The 22,699-nt window shown below is 58.3% G+C and overlaps 2 protein-coding genes across 4 annotated transcripts; both read right to left on the bottom strand.

Annotated features, from left to right (window-relative positions):
• Nucleotides 1–2,327: 2,327 nt before the first annotated feature.
• Nucleotides 2,328–5,906, bottom strand: LOC121444542 (acetylserotonin O-methyltransferase-like). The gene is made up of 6 exons (XM_041646366.1): nucleotides 5,760–5,906; nucleotides 5,386–5,626; nucleotides 4,770–4,994; nucleotides 4,162–4,305; nucleotides 3,013–3,135; nucleotides 2,328–2,539 (listed from the first exon to the last, which is right to left on the bottom strand). Exons 1-6 carry the CDS (start codon nucleotides 5,904–5,906, stop codon nucleotides 2,328–2,330), a joined length of 1,092 nt encoding a protein of 363 aa, XP_041502300.1.
• Nucleotides 5,907–7,255: 1,349 nt separating this feature from the next.
• LOC121444541 (A-kinase anchor protein 17A-like) lies at nucleotides 7,256–15,185 on the bottom strand. Of its 3 annotated transcripts, none has more exons than XM_041646364.1 (5): nucleotides 15,008–15,185; nucleotides 12,503–13,536; nucleotides 11,922–12,070; nucleotides 8,761–9,001; nucleotides 7,256–8,193 (listed from the first exon to the last, which is right to left on the bottom strand). In XM_041646364.1, exons 2-5 carry the CDS (start codon nucleotides 13,532–13,534, stop codon nucleotides 7,516–7,518), a joined length of 2,100 nt encoding a protein of 699 aa, XP_041502298.1. In that variant the 5' UTR covers nucleotides 13,535–13,536; nucleotides 15,008–15,185; the 3' UTR covers nucleotides 7,256–7,515. The 3 variants fall into 3 exon arrangements, with proteins under 3 accessions (XP_041502298.1, XP_041502299.1, XP_041502297.1); XM_041646365.1 differs by lacking the exon at nucleotides 15,008–15,185 and adding an exon at nucleotides 14,722–14,803; XM_041646363.1 differs by lacking the exon at nucleotides 15,008–15,185 and adding an exon at nucleotides 13,667–14,006.
• Between the last annotated feature and the right edge of the window lie 7,514 nt (nucleotides 15,186–22,699).

Genomic DNA, 22,699 nt, shown 5'->3' with positions numbered 1-22,699 from the left:
ATGACGTCACCGCCCGATGACATCACCACCCGATGACGTCGCCGCCCGATGACATCACCACCCGATGACGTCGCCGCCCGAATGATGACATCACCGCCCAATGACGTCGCCGCCCGATGACATCACACCGCCCGACGACATCACGCCGCCCAAATGATGACAGTCGCCACCTGAACGATGACGTCACCACCTGAATGATGACGTCGCCGCCAGAACGATGACATCACCGCCCGATGACATCACACCGCCCGAATGATGACGTCACCGCCCGAACGATGATGTCGCCGCCAGAACGATGACATCACCGCCCGATGACATCACCGCCTGATGACATCACCGCCCGATGACATCACACCGCCCAAATGATGACGTCGCCGCCCTATGACATCACCGCCCGAACGATGACGTCGCCGCCAATGATGACATCACCGCCTGATGACATCACCGCCCGATGACATCACCACCGCCTCCAGCCATCTCGCGCTGCGTGCCTCCTCCCCCCCTCCCCACGTGACGACATCTTGCGTAGGCCCTGCCCCTGCCGGACGCCGCCATCCGTCACGTGACGCCATTTTCTACCATGTAGAGAGATCGCCCCGCCCCCCATTACCCCCCCCACCCCCGACCCTTGACCCCCCCTTACGACGTCACAGGAAGTGACGTCGCCGCCGCCCGCGGAGGGACATCGCCCGCCAATAAAGGAAAAGGTATTTTTGAGCCCGGTTGGTGTGTGTGGCTGTCAATCAGCGGCGGAGGGGGGGGTGGCCCCGCCTCCCGATGACGTCACTCTCGGGTCGGGCCCGCCCACCGCCGCCCCCCGCTGTCAATCATCGGAGCTGGGGTCCGCCCAGGTCGGGTGTCACGTGATTAGCAGGTGGTGGGCGGGGTCATCCTGTGCACTTCCTGCCTGTGGGGGGGGGGGCGGGAGGACACCCACTTCCTGTCGGGGGGCGGGACCATCACGCGCCAGCCGTGGGACTTCGTTTCCCAGAGGGCCCTGCGGTGGCGACAGGAAGTGGGTCCCAGATGGACAGGAAGTTGGTATTGGAGGGACAGGAAGTGGGCACAGGAGGGACAGGAAGTAGGTACAGGAAGGACAGGAAGTGGTCCCGGAGGGACAGGAAGTGGGTCCAGGAGGGACAGGAAGTGGGTCCCGGAGGGACAGGAAGTGGGCACAGGAGGGACAGGAAGTGGGCACAGGAGGGACAGGAAGTGGTCCAGGAGGGCCAGGAAGTGGGCACAGGAGGGACAGGAAGTGGGCACAGGAGGGACAGGAAGTGGGTCCCAGATGGGCAGGAAGTGGGCACAGGAGGGACAGGAAGTGGGTCCCAGAGAGACAGGAAGTGGGTCCAGGAGGGACAGGAAGTTGGTCTTGGAGGGACAGGAAGTTGGTCTTGGAGGGACAGGAAGTGGGCACAGGAGGGACAGGAAGTGGGTCCAGGAGGGACAGGAAGTGGGTCCAGGAGGGACAGGAAGCTGGTTATGGACAGGAAGTGGGTTCAGGAGGGACAGGAAGTGGGTGCAGGAGGGACAGGAAGTGGGCACAGGAGGGACAGGAAGTGGGCACAGAAGGGACAGGAAGTGGGTCCTGGAGGAACAGGAAGTGGGTCCAGGAGGGACAGGAAGTGGGAACAGGAGAGACAGGAAGTGGGCGCAGGAGGGACAGGAAGTGGGCACAGGAGGGACAGGAAGTGGGCACAGGAGGGACAGGAAGTGGATCCAGGAGGGACAGGAAGTGGGCAAAGGAGGGACAGGAAGTGGGTCCAGGAGGGACAGGAAGTGGGCAGAGGCGTGACAGGAAGTCTATCCAGGAGGGACAGGAAGTGGATCCAGGAGGGACAGTAAGTGGGCACAGGCGGGACAGGAAGTGGGTCCCGGAGGGACAGGAAGTGGGCTCAGGAGGGACAGGAAGTGCGCACAGGAGGGACAGGAAGTGGGCACAGGAGGGACAGGAAGTTGGTCTTGGAGGGACAGGAAGTGGGCACAGGAGGGACAGGAAGTTGGTCTTGGAGGGACAGGAAGTGGGTCCCGGAGGGACAGGAAGTGGGCACAGGAGGGACAGGAAGTGGGTCCAGGAGGGACAGGAAGTGGGTCCAGGAGGGACAGGAATTGGTCCCAAATGAACAGGAAGTGGGCACAGGAGGGACAGGAAGTGGGCACAGGAGGGACAGGAAGTGGGCACAGGAGGTACAGGAAGTGGGCACAGGAGGTACAGGAAGTGGGCACAGGAGGGACAGGAAGTGGGTCACGGAGAAACAGGAAATGGACCTCTCTCACACAGGAAGTCGCTTTATTGGCCCCGCCCCGCCCTCCCCGCCCCGATGACCTCACTTCTTGGCCAGCATGACCTCGAGGTCGCCCCCGGTCGGGCGGCGCTGGAAGTGGGCGAAGCCGGCGGCGGCGGCCATGGCGCGGAACTCGGCCTCCATGCGCTCGCGGCCGCGCGTCTGCAGCAGCATCGTCAGCGACATCAGCAGCGCGCGCGCCGGGCCGCGGCCCCCGGGGGTCAGCACGGCCTCGACCAGGAGGACGGCGGAGTCTGGGGGGTGACGGGGGGGACGCCCGTGGTGACCCCGTGACCTCTGGGTGACCCCTGTGACCCCCTTAATCCCTGGGTGACCTCTGGTTGACCCATGGGTGACCTCTGTGACCCTGTGTACCCATGACCTCTGTGTGACCTCTGGGCGACCTCTGTGACTCCCGTAATCCCAGGGTGACCTCTGGGTGACCCATGGGTGACCTCTGTGACCCCTGTGTACCTATGACCTCTGTGTCCTCTGGGCGACCTCTGTGACTCTCATGACCCCTGGGTGACCTCTGTGTGACCTCCGTGACGCCTCGATCTCCGTGACCCCTGGGTGACCTCTGCGACCCCCTCCATGACCCCACGGGTTCCATGACCCCTGTTTGAACTCGGTTCCTCCTGGGTGACCCCCGTGACCTCCGGGCGACCTCCGTGACCCCCGCGACCCCCAACCGCGACCCCCGCGACCCCCGCCCGCCGCCGCTGACCCGGTCCGCCCGCGCGCCCGATCCTCCCCAGCAGCCGCGCGGCGTCCGCGTCCGTCCAGTCGTGCAGGACCCGGCCCAGGATGTAGAGGTCGGCGCGCGGGAGCGGGGACCGGAAGAAGTCGCCTGGGGGTCAAGGGGTCAAGGGGTCAGGGGGCGGGGCCTCCGGGGTCACGGGGGTGATGGGGCGGAGAAATCCCATCCCCCGATGCGTGATGGACAGGCGGGCGGGGCGGGGGCCCGCCCACCCAATACAGGAAGTGCCCGCACAGGAAACAGGAAGTGCTCACGCAGGGCACAGGAAGTGCCTGGACAGGAAACAGGAAGTGCCCGGGGTTGGGACCCGGAAGTGCCCGGACTGGACACAGGAAGTGCCCGGACAGGAAACATGAAGTGCCCGGACTGGACACAGGAAGTGCTCACGCAGGGCACAGGAAGTGCCCGGACAGGAAACAGGAAGTGCCCGGACACAGGACACAGGAAGTGCCCGGACAGGACACAGGAAGTGCCCGCACAGGACACAGGAAGTGCCCGGACAGGACACAGGAAGTGCCCAGACAAAAAACAGGAAGTGCCCGAAGAGGAAACATAGGAAACAGGAAGTGCCCGGACAGGAAACAGGAAGTGCCCGGGCAGGACACAGGAAGTGCCCGCACAGGACACAGGAAGCGCCCAGACTGGACACAGGAAGCGCCCGTGCAGGAAACAGGAAGTGCCCGGACAGGACACAGGAAGTGCCCGGACAGGACACAGGAAGTGCTCGTGCAGGAAACAGGAAGTGCCCAGACAGCACACAGGAAGTGCCCTGCATGACACAGGAAGTGCCCGGACAGGACACAGGAAGTGCCCGGACAGGACACAGGAAGTGCCCAGACAAAAAACAGGAAGTGCCCGAAGAGGAAACATAGGAAACAGGAAGTGCCCGGACAGGAAACAGGAAGTGCCCGGGCAGGACACAGGAAGTGCCCGGAGAAAACACAGGAAGTGCCCAGACAGGACACAGGAAGTGCCCGGACAGGAAACAGGAAGTGCCCGGACACAGGACACAGGAAGTGCCCGGGGTTGGGACCCGGAAGTGCCTGGACAGGAAACAGGAAGTGCCCGGACAGGAAACAGGAAGTGCCCCCGCCCCAGGCCCCGCCCCTCACCCACCTCCCAGGAAGCGGACGGGCGGGTCCCCCCGTGGGCGCCGGAAGTGGGCGCGGGCGGCGGCGACGACGTCGCAGGTGTCGAACATGGACACGGAGCTGGCGGGGTGGAGGCGGGCGCAGGCCGCGGCCAGGGCTCCGGAGCCGCCTGGGGGACGGGGGGACTCAGCGCAGCACCCGGGGGGAGGGGAGGACTCAGCGCAGCACCCGGGGGAGAGAGGAGAGGACTCAGTGCAGCTCAGCGCAGCACCCAGGAGAGAGGGGAGGACTCAGCGCAGCACCCGGGGGGGAGGGGACTCAGCGCAGCACCCCGGGGGTTAGGGGAGGACTCAGCGCAGCACCCGGGGGGGGGAGGACTCAGCGCAGCACCCGGGGGAGAGGAGGACTCAGCGCAGCACCCGGGGGAGAGGGGAGGACTCAGCGCAGCACCCGGGGGGAGGGGAATACTCAGCGCAGCACCCAGGAGAGAGAGGAGGACTCAGCGCAGCACCCAGGGGAGAGGGGAGGACTCAGCGCAGCACCCAGGGGAGAGGGGAGGACTCAGCGCAGCTCAGCGCAGCACCCAGGGGAGAGGGGAGGACTCAGCGCAGCACCCCGGGGGCCGGGCCTCACTGCCGACATCACAGATGACCCTGAACTCCGAGAGGTCAAAGGCCGTGAGCACCCGGGCGCCGTAGACGCTCCAGGTATCCTGCAGGGCGTGCATGAAGAGCAGGCGCTCGGCGCGGGCCCTGGGGGCGGGGCCTGGGGTGAGGGGCGGGGCCTCCTGGGGCGAGGGGCGGGGCCTCCTGGGGCCAGTGCCTCGAACAGGCCGAGGTTGGAGGCCGTGAAGAGGACCTGGGGGGGGCGGGGAGGACTCAGCGCAGCACCCGGGGGGACTGAGCGCAGTATGGGGGGGGGACTGAGCACAGCACCCGGGGGGATTGAGCGCAGCACCCGGGGGGGGGGACTGAGCGCAGCACCCGGGGGGGGGGGGGACGGGGGTACTGAGCGCAGCACCCGGGGGGGTGGGGACAGGGGTACTGAGCGCAGCACCCGGGAGGATGCGGACTCAGCACCCAGGGGGACTCAGCACCCGGGGGGGACTGAGCGCAGCACCCGGGCAGGGACTGAGCGCGTACTGAGCGCAGCACCCGGGGAGGATTGAGCACCCAGGGGGACTGAACACAGCACCCAGCACCCAGGGGGACTCAGCACCCAGCACCCAGGGGGACTCAGCACCCAGCACCTTCGTCTCCAGGGACTCCGAGCAGCACCCAGGAGGACTGAGCGCAGCACCCGGGAGGGGGGAAGAGACTCCGTGCCCCCGAAGCCCACTCTGGGTCAACTCGGCCCAGCACCCCGGGGAGGACTGAGCGCAGCACCCGGGGGAACTCAGCACCCAGCACCTTTGTCTCCAGGGACTCCGAGCAGCACCCAGGAGGACTGAGCGCAGCACCCGGGGGAAACTGAGCGCAGCACCTGGAGTACTAAACACCCAGCACCCAGGCAAACTCAGCACAGCACCCAGGGGGACTCAGCACCCAGCACCTTCGTCTCAGCGGACTCGGTGCAGCACCTGGGGTGACTTAGTCCAGCACCCAATGGGACTGAACACAGTACCCAGGGGGACTCAGCACCCAGCACCTTTGTCTCCAGGGACTCAGAGCAGCACCCAGGAGGACTGAGCGCAGCACCCACCTGCGAGACCATGAAGCCGTGCGCGTAGTCCATGAGGAGGCGGAAATCCCCGTCCGCGGCCTCGGCCATCGTCGGCCCCGGGTGCTGGGTACTAGGTCGATCTGGGATGGGCGGGGGGGGGGGGGGGGGACTGAGCGCAGCACCCGGGGGGACTGAGCGCAGCACCCGGGTGCTGGGAACAAGGTCGATCTGGGATGGGGGGGAACTGAGCACAGCACCCGGGTCACCTAGCACCCAGCACCCGGCTCCTCGGCCATCTTCTGCCCCGGGTGCTGGGAACTAGGTTAATCTGGGATGAGGGGAGGGACTGAGCGCAGCACCCGGGTGCTGGGAACTAGGTCGATCTGGGATGGGGGGGGACTGAGCACAGCACCCGGGTCACCTAGCACCCAGACGACTCAGCACCCAGCACCCAGCACCTGGATCACCTAGCACCCAGCACCCGGCTCCTCCGCCATCTTCGGCCCCGGGTGCTGGGAACTAGGTTAATCTGGGATGAGCCGGCTGGAGCCGGTGACGGCCGGGTGCGGGGGGGGGCCTGAGCGCAGCACCCGGATCACCCAGCACCCAGATCACCCAGCACCCAGCACCCAGATCACCCAGCACCCAGATCACCCAGCACCCAGATCACCCAGCACCCAGATCACCCAGATCACCCAGCACCCGGGTCACCCAGCACCCAGATCACCCAGCACCCAGCACCCAGATCACCCAGCACCCAGATCACCCAGCACCCAGATCACCCAGATCACCCAGCACCCAGCACCCAGATCACCCAGCACCCGGATCACCTAGCACCCAGATGACCCAACACCCAGATCACCCAGCACCCGGATCACCCAGCACCCGGATCACCCAGCACCCAGGTCACCCAGTACCCGGATCACCCAGCACCCAGATCACCCAGCACCCAGATCACCCAGCACCCGGATCACCCAGCACCCAGATCACCCAGCACCCGGATCACCCAGCACCCGGATCACCCAGCACCCGGATCACCCAGCACCCGGATCACCCAGCACCCAGCACCCGGATCACCCAGCACCCGGATCACCCAGCACCCGGATCACCCAGCACCCAGATCACCCAGCACCCAGATCACCCAGATCACCCAGCACCCAGATCACCCAGCACCCGGATCACCCAGCACCGTCTTTACCTGGCACCCAGACGACTCAGCACCCAGCACTGAGGTCACCTAGCACCCAGCACCCGGCTCCTCTGCCAGCCGGGTGCTGGGAACTAGGTCAATCTGGGATGAGCCGGCTGGAGCCGGTGACGGCCGGGCGTGGGGGGGGGGGACTGAGCGCAGCACCCGGGTCACCCAGCACCAGGATAACCTAGCACCCAGCACCCAGATCACCCAGCACCCGGATCACCCAGCACCCAGATCACCCAGCACCCCGCCCAGAGACCACACCGCAGACGCCGGGCGCAGGGGGGGCAACGACTTTATTGAACCCAGGCGGAGTCCGCGCGGTCACGGAGGATTCGAATTCGCACCCGGGGCGGGGAAAAAAAAAAATCTCAAACGACCTGGTGGGGGGGGAATGGGGGCGGCCATCTTCCCAGGGATTCGAATTCGCACCCGGGGCGGAAACAAAAACAACAAAAAAAAAAAAACCTCGCACTCGGACCCGGTTCCCAGCATGCCCCGGGGCCGTCCGTCCGTCCGTCCTCACCGGGTCCACGCCCCGCGTCTCCGTGGCGACCGGGACCGGGACCGAGAACGGCGGCCGTGCCCGTGGTGCCCGTGGCCGTGGCTGCTCCGGCGGCGCCGACCGCGACGACGGCGATGGCCGCCGCGCGACTCCTCGCACTCGGGCCCCCGGTGGTCGCCCTTGTCGCGCTCGCCGCCGCCGCGGTCGCGGGTCGGGGTCGACGCGGCGTCCGCGCCTGGCTTAGGCGTCGCGTTCTCGGGCGCCATCTTGGGTTCGGGGTTCGAGTCCTGCGCCGCCGCCGTTGCGGGTTCGGGGTTCGAGTCCTGCGGCGGCAACGGCGGCGTCGGGGGCGGTGGGGGCGCCCGTGCGTGGGTCACGCGGTGCAGGATGTCGAGCACGGGCCGCAGGAGGGCGTCAGTGGCGCCAGGTTCCGGGTTCGAGGTGTCGTCGGTGGCGCCAGGTTCCGGGTTCGAGGTGTCGTCGTTGGCGCCGGGTCCCGGGTTCGAGTCCCCCGCCGGGCGCCGTCCGAGCAGCAGGGAGAGCAGGCGCCGCCTCAGCTCGCGCTCCCGCCGCTGCAGCCCCAGCGCCCGCGCCTTCTCCTCCTCCACGCGGCGCAGCTCGGCCTCCTGCAGGCGGCGCCGCTCCTGCTCCTCCTGGCGCGCGCGGTGCTGGCGGCGCTGCTGCAGCTTCGCGGCCTGCGGAGGGGGGTGGGGGTGGGACTCGCACTCGGGACCCGGGACTCGCGCGCACGCGGGACGCCGCGGGTATACGCCTCGGGGCTGCGGTGGACTACGTTTCCCAGAGTGCACTGCGGGGGTCGCACGGGGGCGGGGGGAGGAGGTGGGGTCACGGGGGCGGGGCCTGGGGCGAGGGGCAGGGCCTCGGGGTCCTGCGAGTGCACACGTGCGACACCAAATGCATACACACACACCGCGCACACGTGCGACACCACATGTATACGCAGACACGGCGCACACGTGGAACACCAAATGCATACGCAGACACGGCACACACGTGGGACGCCGCATGTATACACACACACCGCGCACACATGCGACACCGCCTGCATACACGCACACATGTGACACCACATGCATACACACATATACGTACACACCGCGCGAACATGTGACACCAAATGCGTACACACCGCGCACACGTGCGACACCACATGCATACACACCGCGCACATGTGCGACACCACATGCATACACAGACGTCTCACACACCGCGCACACGTGCGACCCCGCCTGCATACGCACCTCCACGCGGCCCAGCAGCTCGGCCACCAGCCGGATCGACTGCAGGTTGCGCTGGGCGAGCAGCAGCTTCCGCTCCTCCGTGCGGATCTTCTCCTGCAGACGCCGCTGCTCCTCCGCCTGCTGCTTCTCCGCCCGGCGGCGGCTGCGGCGCTGCTCCCGCTCCCGCGCCCGCTGCTCCCGGCGGCGCAGCTTCTCCTCCCGGCGGCGCGCGCGCTGCTGCTGCTCCAGCTGCTTCTGCTTCCTGTGGGGGCGGGGCGGGGTGAGGTCATCGGGGGGCGGGGCCTGGGGAGAGGGGCGGGGCTCCATGGACTACATTTCCCAGAGTGCTCTGGGGGTCATACAGGGTGACGGTGAGGTCATCGGGGGCGGGTCCTGGGCGTGATGGGCGGGGCCTGGGCGACTGGGCCCTGTGGACTACATTTCCCAGAATGCTCTGCAGGGTCAGACGGGGTCGTGGTGAGGTCACCGGGGGCGGGGCCTGGGGCTGAGGGGCGGGGCCTCTGGGTCCTGTGGACTACATTTCCCAGAATGCACTGCGGGGTCACACGGGGTCCTGGTGAGCAGGTGAGGTCACCAGGGGCAGGGCGTGGGGTGAGGTGCGGGGCGTGGGGTGAGGGGCAGGGCGTGGGGCGGGGCCTCTGGGCCCGTGGACTACATTTCCCAGAATGCACTGCGGGGTCACACGGGGTCGTGGTGAGCAGGTGAGGTCACCAGGGGCAGGGCGTGGGGTGAGGGGCGGGGCGTGGGGTGAGGGGCAGGGCGTGGGGTGAGGGGCGGGGCCTCTGGACTACATTTCCCAGAATGCACTGCGGGGTCACATGGGGTCGTGGTGAGCAGGTGAGGTCACCAGGGGCAGTGCGTGGGGTGAGGGGCGGGGCCTGGGGAGAGGGGCGGGGCCTCTGGGCCCTGTGGACTACATTTCCCAGAATGCACTGCGGGGTCAGACGGGGTCGTGGTGAGCAGGTGAGGTCACCAGGGGCAGGGCGTGGGGTGAGGGGCGGGGCCTCTGGGCCCATGGACTACATTTCCCAGAATACACTGCGGGGTCACACGGGGTCGTGGGTGAGGTCATTGGGGGCGGGGCCTAGACTGAGGGGTGGGGCCTGGGGAGAGGGGCGGGGCCTCTGGGCCCCGTGGACTACATTTCCCAGAATGCACTGCGGGGTCACACGGGGTCGTGGGGAGTGGGTGAGGTCATCGGGGGCGGGGCCTGGGGAGAGGGGCAGGGCCTCTGGGCCCCGTGGACTCCATTTCCCAGGATGCTCCGCGTGGGCCGAGTGGGAAGGCTTGGGGACCCGGGCGCGATTTGCATATTCACGTCTGACCGAGGCCAATTTGTATATTCACGGGGCGGGGGATCCTTTGCGTGCTGTGATTTGCATATTCATGACCAAAGCCTCGTTTGCATATGCACGCCCCGGGGGGCGATTTACATACTATGATCTGCATATGCATGAGTATTCGGGACCTCATCTGCATACCGGGATTTGCAAATTCATGAAGCACGGGCCATTTGCATACAAGGCGCACACATATGAGCGGCCAAAGCCTTGTTTGCATATGCACGCTATGGGTGGCAATTTACATATTACAATTTGCATATTCACAAGCAGCCAGGACCTCATTCGCACACCGGGTTTTGCATATTCATGACCCCATTTGCATACCGGGATTTGCGTGCTCATGACCTCATTTGCATGGCGGGACTTGCATATTCATGACCTCATTTGCATGCCAGGATTTGGACATCATGACCAGAAGGAAGGCGACAGGAAGTGGGCACAGGAGGGACAGGAAGTGGGTTCCTGATGGACAGGAAGTGGGCACAGGAGGGACAGGAAGTGGGCACAGGAGGGACAGGAAGTGGGTCCCGGAGGGACAGGAAGTGGGCACAGGAGGGACAGGAAGTGGGTCCCGGATGGACAGGAAATGGGCACAGGAGGGACAGGAAGTGGGCACAGGAGGGACAGAAAGTGGGTCCAGGAGGGACAGGAAGTGGGCACAGGAGGGACAGGAAGTGGGTCCAGGAGGGACAGGAAGTGGGCACAGGAGGGACAGGAAGTGGGTCCAGGAGGGACAGGAAGTGGGTCCCGGAGGGACAGGAAGTGGGTCCCGGAGGGACAGGAAGTGGGCACAGGAGGGACAGGAAGTGGGTCCAGGAGGGACAGGAAGTGGGCACAGGAGGGACAGGAGGTGGGTCCAGGAGGGACAGGAAGTGGGCGCAGGAGGGACAGAAAGTGGGTCCAGGAGGGACAGGAAGTGGGCACAGGAGGGACAGGAAGTGGGCAAAGGAGGGACAGGAAGTGGGCACAGGAGGGACAGAAAGTGGGTTCAGGAGGGATAGGAAGTGGGCACAGGAGGGACAGGAAGTGGGTCCAGGAGGGACAGGAAGTGGGTTCCTGATGGACAGGAAGTGGTCCCCGGAGGGACAGGAAGTGGGTCCAGGAGGGACAGGAAGTGGGTTCCTGATGGACAGGAAGTGGGCACAGGAGGGACAGGAAGTGGGCACAGGAGGGACAGGAAGTGGGTACAGGAGGGACAGGAAGTGGGTCCAGGAGGGACAGGAAGTGGGCACAGGAGGGACAGGAAGTGTGTCCAGGAGGGACAGGAAGTGGGCACAGGAGGGACAGGAAGTGGCCACAGGAGGGACAGGAAGTGGGCACAGGAGGGACAGGAAGTGGGTCCAGGAGGGACAGGAAGTGGGCACAGGAGGGACAGGAAGTGGGCACAGGAAGGACAGGAAGTGGGCACAGGAGGGACAGAAAGTGGGCACAGGAGGGACAGGAAGTGGGTCCAGGAGGGACAGGAAGTGGGTCCAGGAGGGACAGGAAGCTGGTTATGGACAGGAAGTGGGCACAGGAGGGACAGGAAGTGGGTTCAGGATGGACAGGAAGTGGGTCCCGGAGGGACAGGAAGTGGGTTCAGGAGGGACAGGAAGTGGTCCCGGAGGGACAGGAAGTGGGCCCAGGAGGGACAGGAAGTGGGTTCAGGAGGGACAGGAAGTGGGTCCCAGAGGGACAGGAAGTGGTCCCAGGAGGGACAGGAAGTCCTCCCGGAGGGACAGGAAGTGGGTCCAGGAGGGAGAGGAAGTGGGCACAGGAGGGACAGGAAGCCCCCGCGCAGCCCCGCCCCGCCCCCGAAGCCCCGCCCCCCGCGCTCACTGCTCCTCCTCCCTCCGCCGCTCCTCCGCCTCGCGCTCCCGCCGCTTCTGCTCCTCGCGCTGCAGCTCCAGCTCCCGCAGCTTCTGCCGCTCCAGCTGCCGCCGCCGGATCGAGGCCTCGCTCAGGTGCTTGGTGGCATCGAACGAGACCTGGGGGCGGGGCCGGTAGGGGTGGGGGTGTGACCTCGGCGCCTGGAAACCCCGCCCACCGCCTTGTCGCCGCCGCCTCGAACTCAAGCCCCCCGCCCCGCCCCCATCACCTCGAACCCGAGCCCCACGCCCCGATGACACCATCTCGAACCCGAGTCCTATGCCCCGCCCCCATGACGACATCATCCCCGTGACCACAGGTGACGTCATCGCCCACTCCGCCCCCACCGCCTCGAACCTGAGCCGCCCAGAAACCCCGCCCACCGTCCCGTCGCCTCCTTGAACCCGAGCCCGAGCCCCACGCCCCGATGACATCACCTCGAACCCGAGTCCCACTCCCATCACCTCGATCCCGAGCCCCGCCCCCACGATGACACCGCCTCGCACCCGAGCCCCACGCCCCGCCCACGAGCCCCGCCCCCGCCTTCCTACCTTGATGCCGCATGCCACCGCCTTGCCGTCCTCGCCCTTGTACATGAGCTTCGTGCCCCGCAGCGCCGCCATGGCCCGCACGAACCCCGCGTACTCGCGGTACTGCACGTAGGCCTCGAAGTGCAGCCCGCCGCCCCAGCCGAACGTGTGGAACCCGCCGCGGCCGACGCCGCCGCCGCCCACGCCTCCGAGGCCGCCGCCCACGCCGAGGCCTCCGCCGACCCCGCCGACCGCCGCCATCTCCTCGCGGTATGGGTCCAGCATTGGGATGTCCACCTGCCGGATCTCCCCGAACGCCGAGAACGCCTGGCGCAGCACTGCCTCGCTCGGGCGCTCTGACCCGGTGGACACGGAAAACGGAGTGCTGGCGGAGGCGGACGAAGTGCTGGCGGAAGTGGACGAAGTGCTGGCGGAAGTGCTGGCGGAAGTGGCTTCGCCGCCATGGCTGCCTTGGCCGGCGCGGGGCGCGAACCATCGGCAGGGCAGCCCCTCGAGGTGGATGGTGTCGGGCCTCTCGCCGGGCCGGGTCTCGTTCATGTCGGCGGCGTCGCGGAAGAAGGCGTCCCAGTCGTGGCGGGAGGGGGCGTCGGGGCGGAACTCGGCGGCGCGGACGCGGAGCGGGTCCGGGAACCCCGCGAGCTTGAGGCCGCGGCCGTCCAGCCGCGCCAGGAACGGCCGCACCAGCGCCCGCTGCTCCACCTCGCCCTCGAAGCGGATGAAGTCCAGCGTGCTCTTGGCGATGCGCAGCGATGAGAACTGCGCGTGCGGCGCCCGCGGCGGCGGCGGGGTGGGCGGGGCCGGCGCCGTGGAGGCCCCGCCCCCTTCCGCGGTGATGTCGTCGGGCCCCGCCCCCGCCACCATGGCCTTGAGCCGCTCCATCACCTCCCAGTTGGAGATCGACTTCCCCGGCGGACGGCGCGCGGGCAGCGCCACGCTGATCGCCAGCTTCGTGATCGGCTTCAGGTAGAGGCCGAGCGCCGGGCACAGCGGCGCCGCCTCCGACGGGTCGTGCACGATGGTGGCCGCCGACATGGCTGACGGGGGAGGAGGGGGCGGGGGAGAGAGGGGGGCGGGGCCGGTGAGGGACACGCCCACCCTGCCCGATCCCCGCCCTGAAGCTCCGCCCACCACGTCATCCCGGCCAATCGGGGTCCCCGAACTGACCTCTGGCTCCGCCCCCACAGGAGAGCTCCGCCCACCACGTCATCAGGACCAATCCGTGTCCCCGTCCTGTGCTCTGGCTCCGCCCCCACAGGAGAGCTCCGCCCACCACGTCACTAGGACCAATCCGTGTCCCCATCCTGCCCTCTGGCTCCGCCCCCACAGGGGAGCTCCGCCCACCACGTCCTCCTGGCCAATGCGTGTCCCCGTCCTGTCCTCTGGCTCTGCCCCCACAGGAGAGCTCCGCCCACCACGTCTTCCTGACCAATCCGTGTCCCCGCCGTGCACTCTGGCTCCGCCCCCCACAGGAGAGCCCCGCCCACCACGTCCTCCTGGCCAATGCGTGTCCCAGTCCTGTGCTTTGGCTCCGCCCCCACAGAAGAGCCCCGCCCACAAGGTCACCAGGACCAATCGCTGTCCCCTCCTGACCTCTGGCCCCGCCCCCAAAGGAGAGCCCCGCCCACCACGTCATCCTGACCAATCCCTGTCCCCGTGCTGCACTCTGGCTCCGCCCCACAGGGGAGCTCCGCCCACCACGTCGTTAGGACCAATCCGTGTCCCCGTGCTGCACTCTGGCTCCGCCCCCACAGGAGAGCTCCGCCCACCACGTCATCAGGACCAATCCGTGTCCCCGTCCTGTGCTCTGGCTCCGCCCCCATCGCTCAGGCCCCGCCCTCACCTAAATCAACAACTCACCAAGGCCACATCCCCACCATCCTGGCCTTGAAGTCTCAGCCCCGCCCACTCTGACAGTCCTGCCAATCCCTGTCCCCGTCCTGCCCTGGAGCCCCGCCCCCAACAGCTCTGCCCCGCCCCCGGCTATTCCTGTCAATCCTAATCCCAGTATGCCCACTGGCTCCGCCCCCATCCCTGAGGCCCCGCCCTCCCCTCAAAAAACCCCTAAGGCAGGCCACGCCCCCTACACCCCCTCCTTCCGCCCTTTAACTCCGCCCTCCCTGGCGACGCCCCCGCACCCCCAGCCAATCCCCTTCCCCGTCTTTCCCGCTAGCCACGCCCACACAGAAGCCCCGCCCCTCGGCCAATCCCCACTCCCTTACCTGTCCTCTGGCCCCGCCCCCTTCTCAGCCCGGCTCTTTGGCTCCGTCCACTTGTCGGCCCCGCTCTACCCTGTAGCCCCGCCCTCCCCACCGTCCTGGCCAATCCCCACCCCCGACCTGTCCAGTAGCCCCGCCCCCACCGCCGTTAGCCCCGCCCCCGCCGCTCCTCGGCCCCCCGCGACCCCGCTCCTTCCCCTCTCCCCTCGTCCGCAGCCCGAATCCGCCCCGAACCGGTTCAATCCGGGTCCCCGGGCGGCAGATGGGCGACTTCCGGGTTCGCACTCACCGGCCCGGGCTCCGCTTCCGCCTCCGTCCCCGTCCCGAGGCCTCCGTTGTGGCCGCCCGCTCCGTCCGCAACCGACGCTGCCCGCCGGGCGCCCGGATGATCCCCGTGACGCACTTCCGCCTCCGGGCGCGCGAGAAAAGTTCCGCCCGGTCAGCGCCGCGGGTCCCGGGAGCGCGAGAAATGGAACGCAGGATGAGCCAAGGACTTCCGCATCCGGCCGCGCGAAAAAAGTCCCGCCCGGTCAACGCCGCGGTTTACGGCTCGCGAGAAAAGTTCCGGGGCCCGAGGGAAGCGGTTCCGCCTCCGGGCGCGCGAGAAAAGTTCCGCCCGGTCAGCGCCGCGGGTCCCGGGCGCGCGAGAAAAGGAACGCAGGATAGGCGAAGCACTTCCACTTCCGGGCGCGCGAGATATGTTTTGCACGGTCAGCGCCTCCGTTTACGGCGCGCGAGAAAAGTTCCGGGGCCCGAGGGACCCGGTTCCACCTCCGGGCGCGCGAGAAAAGTTCCGCACGGTCAGCGCCGCGGTTCCGGGCGCGCGAAAAAAGTACCGCCGGCCTAGGAACTCTGTTCCGCTTCCGGGTGCGCGAAAAAGAAATTCCGCCAGCCGCGGGACGCGCGAGAAAAGTTCCGGACGCGCTTCTGCACTCGCGAAAAAACAATTTGGGCTTGCGAGAAAAGTTCCGCGGGCCGAGGGACGCGCTTCCGCGTAGGGACGTGCGAAAAAAAAAGAAACGCGGAACAAAGGACTCGCGAAAAAGAGACCGCCCCGGACGACGAACGCTGTTGCGCTTCCGGGCCTGCGATAAAAGTTCCGCGGAGACGAGGGGAACGCTTTTGGGCGCGCGGAAAAAAAAGTACCGGCGGCTGGACGTCCGGTTCTGTCCGGACCCGCGGAAAAAAATCCGTCCGTTCCGGGTTCCCCGCGCCGCCGCCCGCGATGATAACGGAGCCACGCGGGCGCCCGTGCACATCGGTTCCGCTTCCGCCGGATGTTCCTCTTCCGGTGAGGGCCTGGCGCTTTGGTTCCGGGGTGCTGGCGGGGCGAATCGGGGTTTCAGCGTGAGCCGCGGGACCCGCGCCCTCTGACCCGGAAGCGCAACCACCCCTCTCGCGGTGACCCCGCCCCCTTCCCTGGCCCCGCCCCCTCACTCACGCAGGCCCCGCCCCCTTCCCCCCCCAGGCCAATATCCTGGGGAAGCCGCGGAACAAGGAGGATGCCATGCGGATGCTGGGCCGGCGGGTGGGCGGGGCCTGGGGGCGGGGTCACGGGGAGGGGGCGGGGCCTGTGAAATGGAGGGGGCGGGGCCACGGGGCTAAGGGATGGAGGGGCCTGGGGGCTGGGCCACTGGAGAGGGGGCGGGGCCTGGGGATGTATTGGGCGGGGCCTGGGGACGGAGGGGCGGGGCCTGGGGGCTGAGAGGGCGGGGCCTGGGGTAGAGAGGGCCGTAACCTCTGTGTGACCCCACTCTGACCCCCGCGTGACCCCCGCAGGCTGAGCGGGCGCGAGCACAGCGTCATCACGGCCGTGGCCATCTTCCTCTTCCCGCCGCCCCGCGACCCCCGCGACCCTGGCGGTGACCCCCGCGGCGACCCCGGACGTGACCCCCGCGGCAACCCGGACGTGATCCCCGCGGCGACCCGGAAGTGACCTCGTTCTACGAGGAGTTGACGGAGGCGGAGGAGCTGATGCGCCACTACGTGGACAGCGGGAGCCCATGTGGGCGTGGGAGGCGGGGCCCGGGCGGGGGCGGGGCCTGTGACGTCATCACCGGGGGCGGGGCCTGTGACATCAGCAGGGGGCGGGGCCAGGGAAGGAAAAAACAATGAACACGGGGTCACCAAACTCCTACACAAGCCTCCAAGCCCTGTGCTCCCCGCCCGTTGTCCCCTCCCCCCGGGGAGACAGGAAGTGGGCGTGTCCCCGGGGGAGGAGACAGGAAGTGGGCGTGTCCCTGACGCCGAGGCCCCGCCCCCTCCCCCCCCCCCCAGGGACAAGGCCTGCGGGTGCGCGCTGCAGGGCCTGCTGGGGGCTGTGGGGTGCGACCCCCGACCCCTGAACCCCCGACCCCCGACGACCCCGTGACCCCCTGACCCCCCTGACCTCCATGACCCCTGACCCCCTCACCTCCCTGGCCGGAAAAATAAACCCGAGGGTCGCGCCCCAACCTCTGACCCCCTGACCCCCCCCCGGGACCCCCCCCCCCTGACCTCCCCTGACCCCCCGTGACCCCCTGACCCCCCTGGCCGGAAAATAAAAATGAAAACAAACCCGAGGGTCGCGGAGTTTACTTCCGTTTATTTATTAATTTATTATTTCTCCGCTATTATTAATTTATTATTTATTAATTTATTATTTACCAACTTATTAATTCCCCATTATTATTAATTTATCATTTATTAATTTATTATATACTAATTTATTATTTATTAACTTATTATTTACTAATTTATTATTTACTAATTTATCATTTATTAATTATTTAATAACTTATTAATTCTCTGTCATTATTAATTTATCATTTATTAATTTATTATTTACTAATTTATAATTTATTATTTATTAATTTATTATTTATTAATTTCTTGCCTATTAATTTATTACTAATTAATTCTCCGTTATTATTAATTTATTGTTTATCAATTTATTATTTATTAATTTATTATTTACTGATTTATCATTTATAATTTATTATTTATTAATTCCTTACCTCTTAATTTATTACTTATTAATTCTCCATTAGTATTAATTTATTATTTATTAATTTATTATTTACTAATTTATTATTTATTAATTTATTATTTATTAATTTATCATTTACTAATTTATTATTGATTATTTTATTAATTCTCTTGCGACGCGTTTGTTATTGACTCATTCGTTGCCGGCTCGTTAGTTTATTATTTGTTGTGAATTTTATGAATGATCCGGCACCGATTTATTGATTCATTAATTCATCGCTAATTTATTGATTTACTGAGCACCGAGCACCCAGGGTACTGAGCACTGAGCACCCAGGGGTACTGAGCATCGAGCACCCAGGGGTACTGAGCACCGAGCACTGAGCCCCGATCCGTAGGCACTGAGTACTGGGCACTGAGCACCCAGGGTACTGAGCACTGAGCACCCAGGGGTACCGAGCACCAAGCACCCAGGGGTACCGAGCACCAAGCACCCAGGGGTACTGAGCACTGAGCACTGAGCCCCGATCTGTAAGCACTGAGTACTGAGCACCGAGCACCCAGGGGTACTGAGCACCGAGCACTGAGCCCCGATCCGTAGGCACTGAGTACTGGGCACTGAGCACCCAGGGGTACCGAGCACCAAGCACCCAGGGGTACTGAGCACTGAGCACTGAGCCCCGATCTGTAAGCACTGAGTACTGAGCACCGAGCACCCGGGGTACTGAGCACCGAGCACCCAGAGTACCGAGCACCAAGCACTCAGGGGTACTGAGCACTGAGCCCCGATCCGTAGGCACTGAGTACTGAGCACTGAGCACCCAGTCCTGAGCTCGGAACGGGGGTAGAAATCAAATTGATAATAATAAAATAATTAATTGTAAAATAGAAAATTAATCGGGTTTTAAAAATTAAATTGATAATATTAAAATAATTAATTGTAAAATAGAAAATTAATCGGGTTTTAAAAATTAAATTGATAATAATAAAATAATTAATTGTAAAATAGAAAATTAATCGGGTTTTAAAAATTAAATTGATAATAATAAAATAATTAATTGTAAAATAGAAAATCGGTTATAAAAATCCAATTGATAACAATAATCATCGTCGGAGGAAGAATCGCACAGACATTAAATTCGTAATGAGAAAAGAAATCGCCGAGATAAATTAATATAAAATAAATGATGACACAAAACCGGTATTATACGGGAATTATTAATTAATTTAAAATGATGAAAAAATAATTAGTTTCAGGTTTTTTTTAAAATATATCTATTTATTTATTAAACCAAACGTTGAATATTTTTATTTTTATATTTAATTATTAGGGATTTATTTATAATTTATTTCCTATGCCGTATTTTTATTTTTTCCCCTGTATCGCTTCGTCTGAGAATTTTAATTGGATTTGATGTCAATGCAATCCGAACTTTAATTTTAGTTTAATATTAGAATTTTTAATTTGATTTCGTTGTAATTAGAAATTTAATTTAATTTTAATTTAACAAACAAATTAGAATTTTGATTTAATTTGATTTTTTGTGATTAAAACTTTAATTTTATTTTAATGTCATTAGAATTTTTTATTTGATTTCAATGCAATTTGAACTTTAATTTTTATTTAACGTAATTAGAATTTTAATTTCATTTGATTTCATTGTAATTAGAACTTTAATTTAATTTTTATTTAACGTAATTAGATTTCATTTAATTTGATGTCAATGCGATTAGAACTTTAATCTTAATTTAATTAGAATTTTAATTTGATTTCATTATAATTAGAAATTTAATTTAATTTTAAGTTAACAAATTAGAATTTTGATTTGATTTGATTTTTTGTAATTAAGACTTTAATTTTAATTTAATGTAGTTAGACTTTTTGATTTTATTTTATTGTGATTAAAACTTTAATTTAATTTTAACTTAACGTAATTAGAATTTTAACTTGATTTGATTTCAATGCCATTAGAAATTTAATTTAATTTTAAGTTAACAAATTAGAATTTTGATTTGATTTGATTTTTTGTAATTAAGACTTTAATTTTAATTTAATGTAATTAGAATTTTTGATTTTATTTTATTGTGATTAAAACTTTAATTTAATTTTAACTTAACGTAATTAGAATTTTAATTCGATTTTAACCCTAATTAAACGTCGTGGAACCTTTGTGTTTATTTCATTTTGGCCTCAACGTGAACTAAAAAATTAAAAAAAACCATGTTTTAATCTGCGTTCGGCGAGATGGATTTATTTTAATTTAATCAGGAGTGAAAATGGATTCGACGGAATCATTCCATTGAAATGAGCTTTTTAATTAAAATCTTAATTCTAAATTTATTTGAACCAAATTACATTAAATTAAAATCTAAATTTTAAATGTAAATCTTAATTCTAAATTATTTTAACCAAATTAAATTTAGTCGAATTTGTTAAATTCGTTTAAGTCATTAAATCTAATTCATTAAATTCATTTAGATTAATTTTAATATAATCATAATTAAGTCATTGAATTTGATTCAATTCATTTAGATTAATTTTAATATAATCATAATTAAGTCATGAAATTTAAATCATTAAATTCATTTAGATTAATTTTAATATAATCATAATTAAGTCATTGAATTTGATTCAATTCATTTAGATTAATTTTAATATAATCATAATTAAGTCATTGAATTTGATTCAATTCATTTAGATTAATTTTAATATAATCATAATTAAACTAATTCATTAAATTCATTTAAGTCATTTTCATTTTAATATAATCCCATTTTCGTTTTGTTTCTTTTGCGGGAACATTAACATTTCGGTTTCATCAAGTTTTGATCGACACGAACGAGGATTTTAATGTTTAATTTAGATTTTCATTTCATTTAATTTGGTTCAAATAATGTTTTACTTTCTAATATTCATTTTGAAAAGAAACGACTTTCAATAACAAGGTTCATCTTACACAGGCAAAGAAAATTATATCTCGCAGTTTTCCTATAAAATACCGAAATTAGTGATTTAAAATTATTTTTTTTGTCCGTTACCGATGCTGGACCTGGCTTTCACTTTTTAAAAAATAATCTAGAATCACTGAATTTTTAATTTAATCCTTTCCTAATGAAATAATTCAATGTTAGCTGTCAAAATCCACTGCCCTAAAATATCAGATTCATAAAAAAAATATTTTATTATTTATTATATGAGAATTTTCTAATATAACATATTTCGGCCACATTCATCCCCTTTGCTACAACTCCTCCCAAATCCACCTGACCTCGTGTCCTCCATCATTTTTATTTTTAAACCCAGGTATAAAATAAAGGTCTATTTTATATTTTTTTATATTTTATACCCAGGTATAAAATAAAGGTCTATTTTATATTTTTTTATATTTTATACCCAGGTATAAAATAAAGGTCTATTTTATATTTTTTTATATTTTATACCCAGGTATAAAATAAAGGTCTATTTTATATTTTTTTATATTTTATACCCAGGTATAAAATAAAGGTCTATTTTATATTTTTTTATATTTTATACCCAGGTATAAAATAAAGGTCTATTTTATATTTTTTCTATTTTATACCCAGGTATAAAATAAAGGTATATTTTATATTTTTTTCTATTTTATACCCAGGTATAAAATAAAGGTATATTTTATATTTTTTTCTATTTTATACCCAGGTATAAAATAAAGGTATATTTTATATTTTTTTCTATTTTATACCCAGGTATAAAATAAAGGTATATTTTATATTTTTTTCTATTTTATACCCAGGTATAAAATAAAGGTATATTTTATATTTTTTCTTCGCACCGTATCTCAAAGGAAGACATTAATGGTTTTGTTTATCATCGCTTTCCCCGAGGACCTGCAAACATTTCATATGTTTAATATTTAATATTAAACATTTAATATTTAATGTGCAAAGAATTCATTTTTTTCCCCGTATCTTCATTTAACGTCTACGTCATCACGGTGTTGTCTTTTATCTGTTTCGACAGACGTCTAATAATACTTAATTATGATTAATTATTAATTATTAATAATTATTAATTATTTACCATGAGTACATCTTTCTTCAGTGAAACGTCCTGTCATGTTCTCAGCTGATTTTATTAGGGTTCCTTTTCTTTTTTTTTTTTTCAGTTTTGTTACCGTAACCGGGATCAAAGCCACTCGATAGGCAAAAATACGCAGATTAAAGGCGATTAGCGTCAGCCAATAAGGGCTGGAGAGATGGCTCAGCGGTTAAGAGCACTGACTGCTCTTCCAGAGGACCCGGGTTCGATTCCCAGCACCCACATGGCAGCTCACAGCTGTCTGAAAATGTAGTTTCACGAGATCTGACACCTTCACACCAACGGACATAATAAAGTTAAATAAATAAATAAAAAATAAAATGTTTAAAAAAAAAAGATACCCTTCCATAGAGCCTCTCAGAAAGACCAAACTCTCAGATGCAGACATGGTTGTCTGGGGAGATGGACTGTTGTTTGGGAAGCACTCCCATATCCGTAAGACATTCTTGACGGACTCACAATAGCTTCCATCTGTTAGAGGTTTCCATTTAAATTCTACAGCTGGTCTCCAGAGTGAGCCCACAACCAGCGGACACACGCTTTTATACCTGTTTCCTCATCCAAAAGTCAGCATGACGCTCTTCCCATGTGGATAGGGAGAGGAGGAGACGTGTATTCATCACCATTGAATTTGGAGGTTGAAACATCTGTACAGAATCTTTTTATCAAGAAAATATTCCTGAGACTGGCTATCTGACGAACATCCCATGGAGAGTTGCATCTAAGGTCCGTGGAGTGTGAACCGTTGTGTTGTTAGCAACCCTCTTATCCTTTGATTAAAATTTCCTCTTGAGTACTGAAGACCAATGCAGGCGGTAGAAATTAATCTTTCTGTGTGGTCAAGGCCCGTTGAGCATCTAGTCTTTGGAGGTCACTTGTGCATGGAAGGAACCTCAGCATCTTCACGTCTCTCTGTTACCAGTCGTCCATCAAGGT

The sequence above is a fragment of the Microtus oregoni genome, unplaced genomic scaffold (assembly GCF_018167655.1).
Source record: "Microtus oregoni isolate MIOR12 unplaced genomic scaffold, Mior012 000131F_ref0000151, whole genome shotgun sequence".
Taxonomy (NCBI): domain Eukaryota; kingdom Metazoa; phylum Chordata; class Mammalia; order Rodentia; family Cricetidae; genus Microtus; species Microtus oregoni.
Note: the sequence above shows the minus strand (reverse complement) of the source record. Positions and strands in the feature narration are given on the sequence as shown.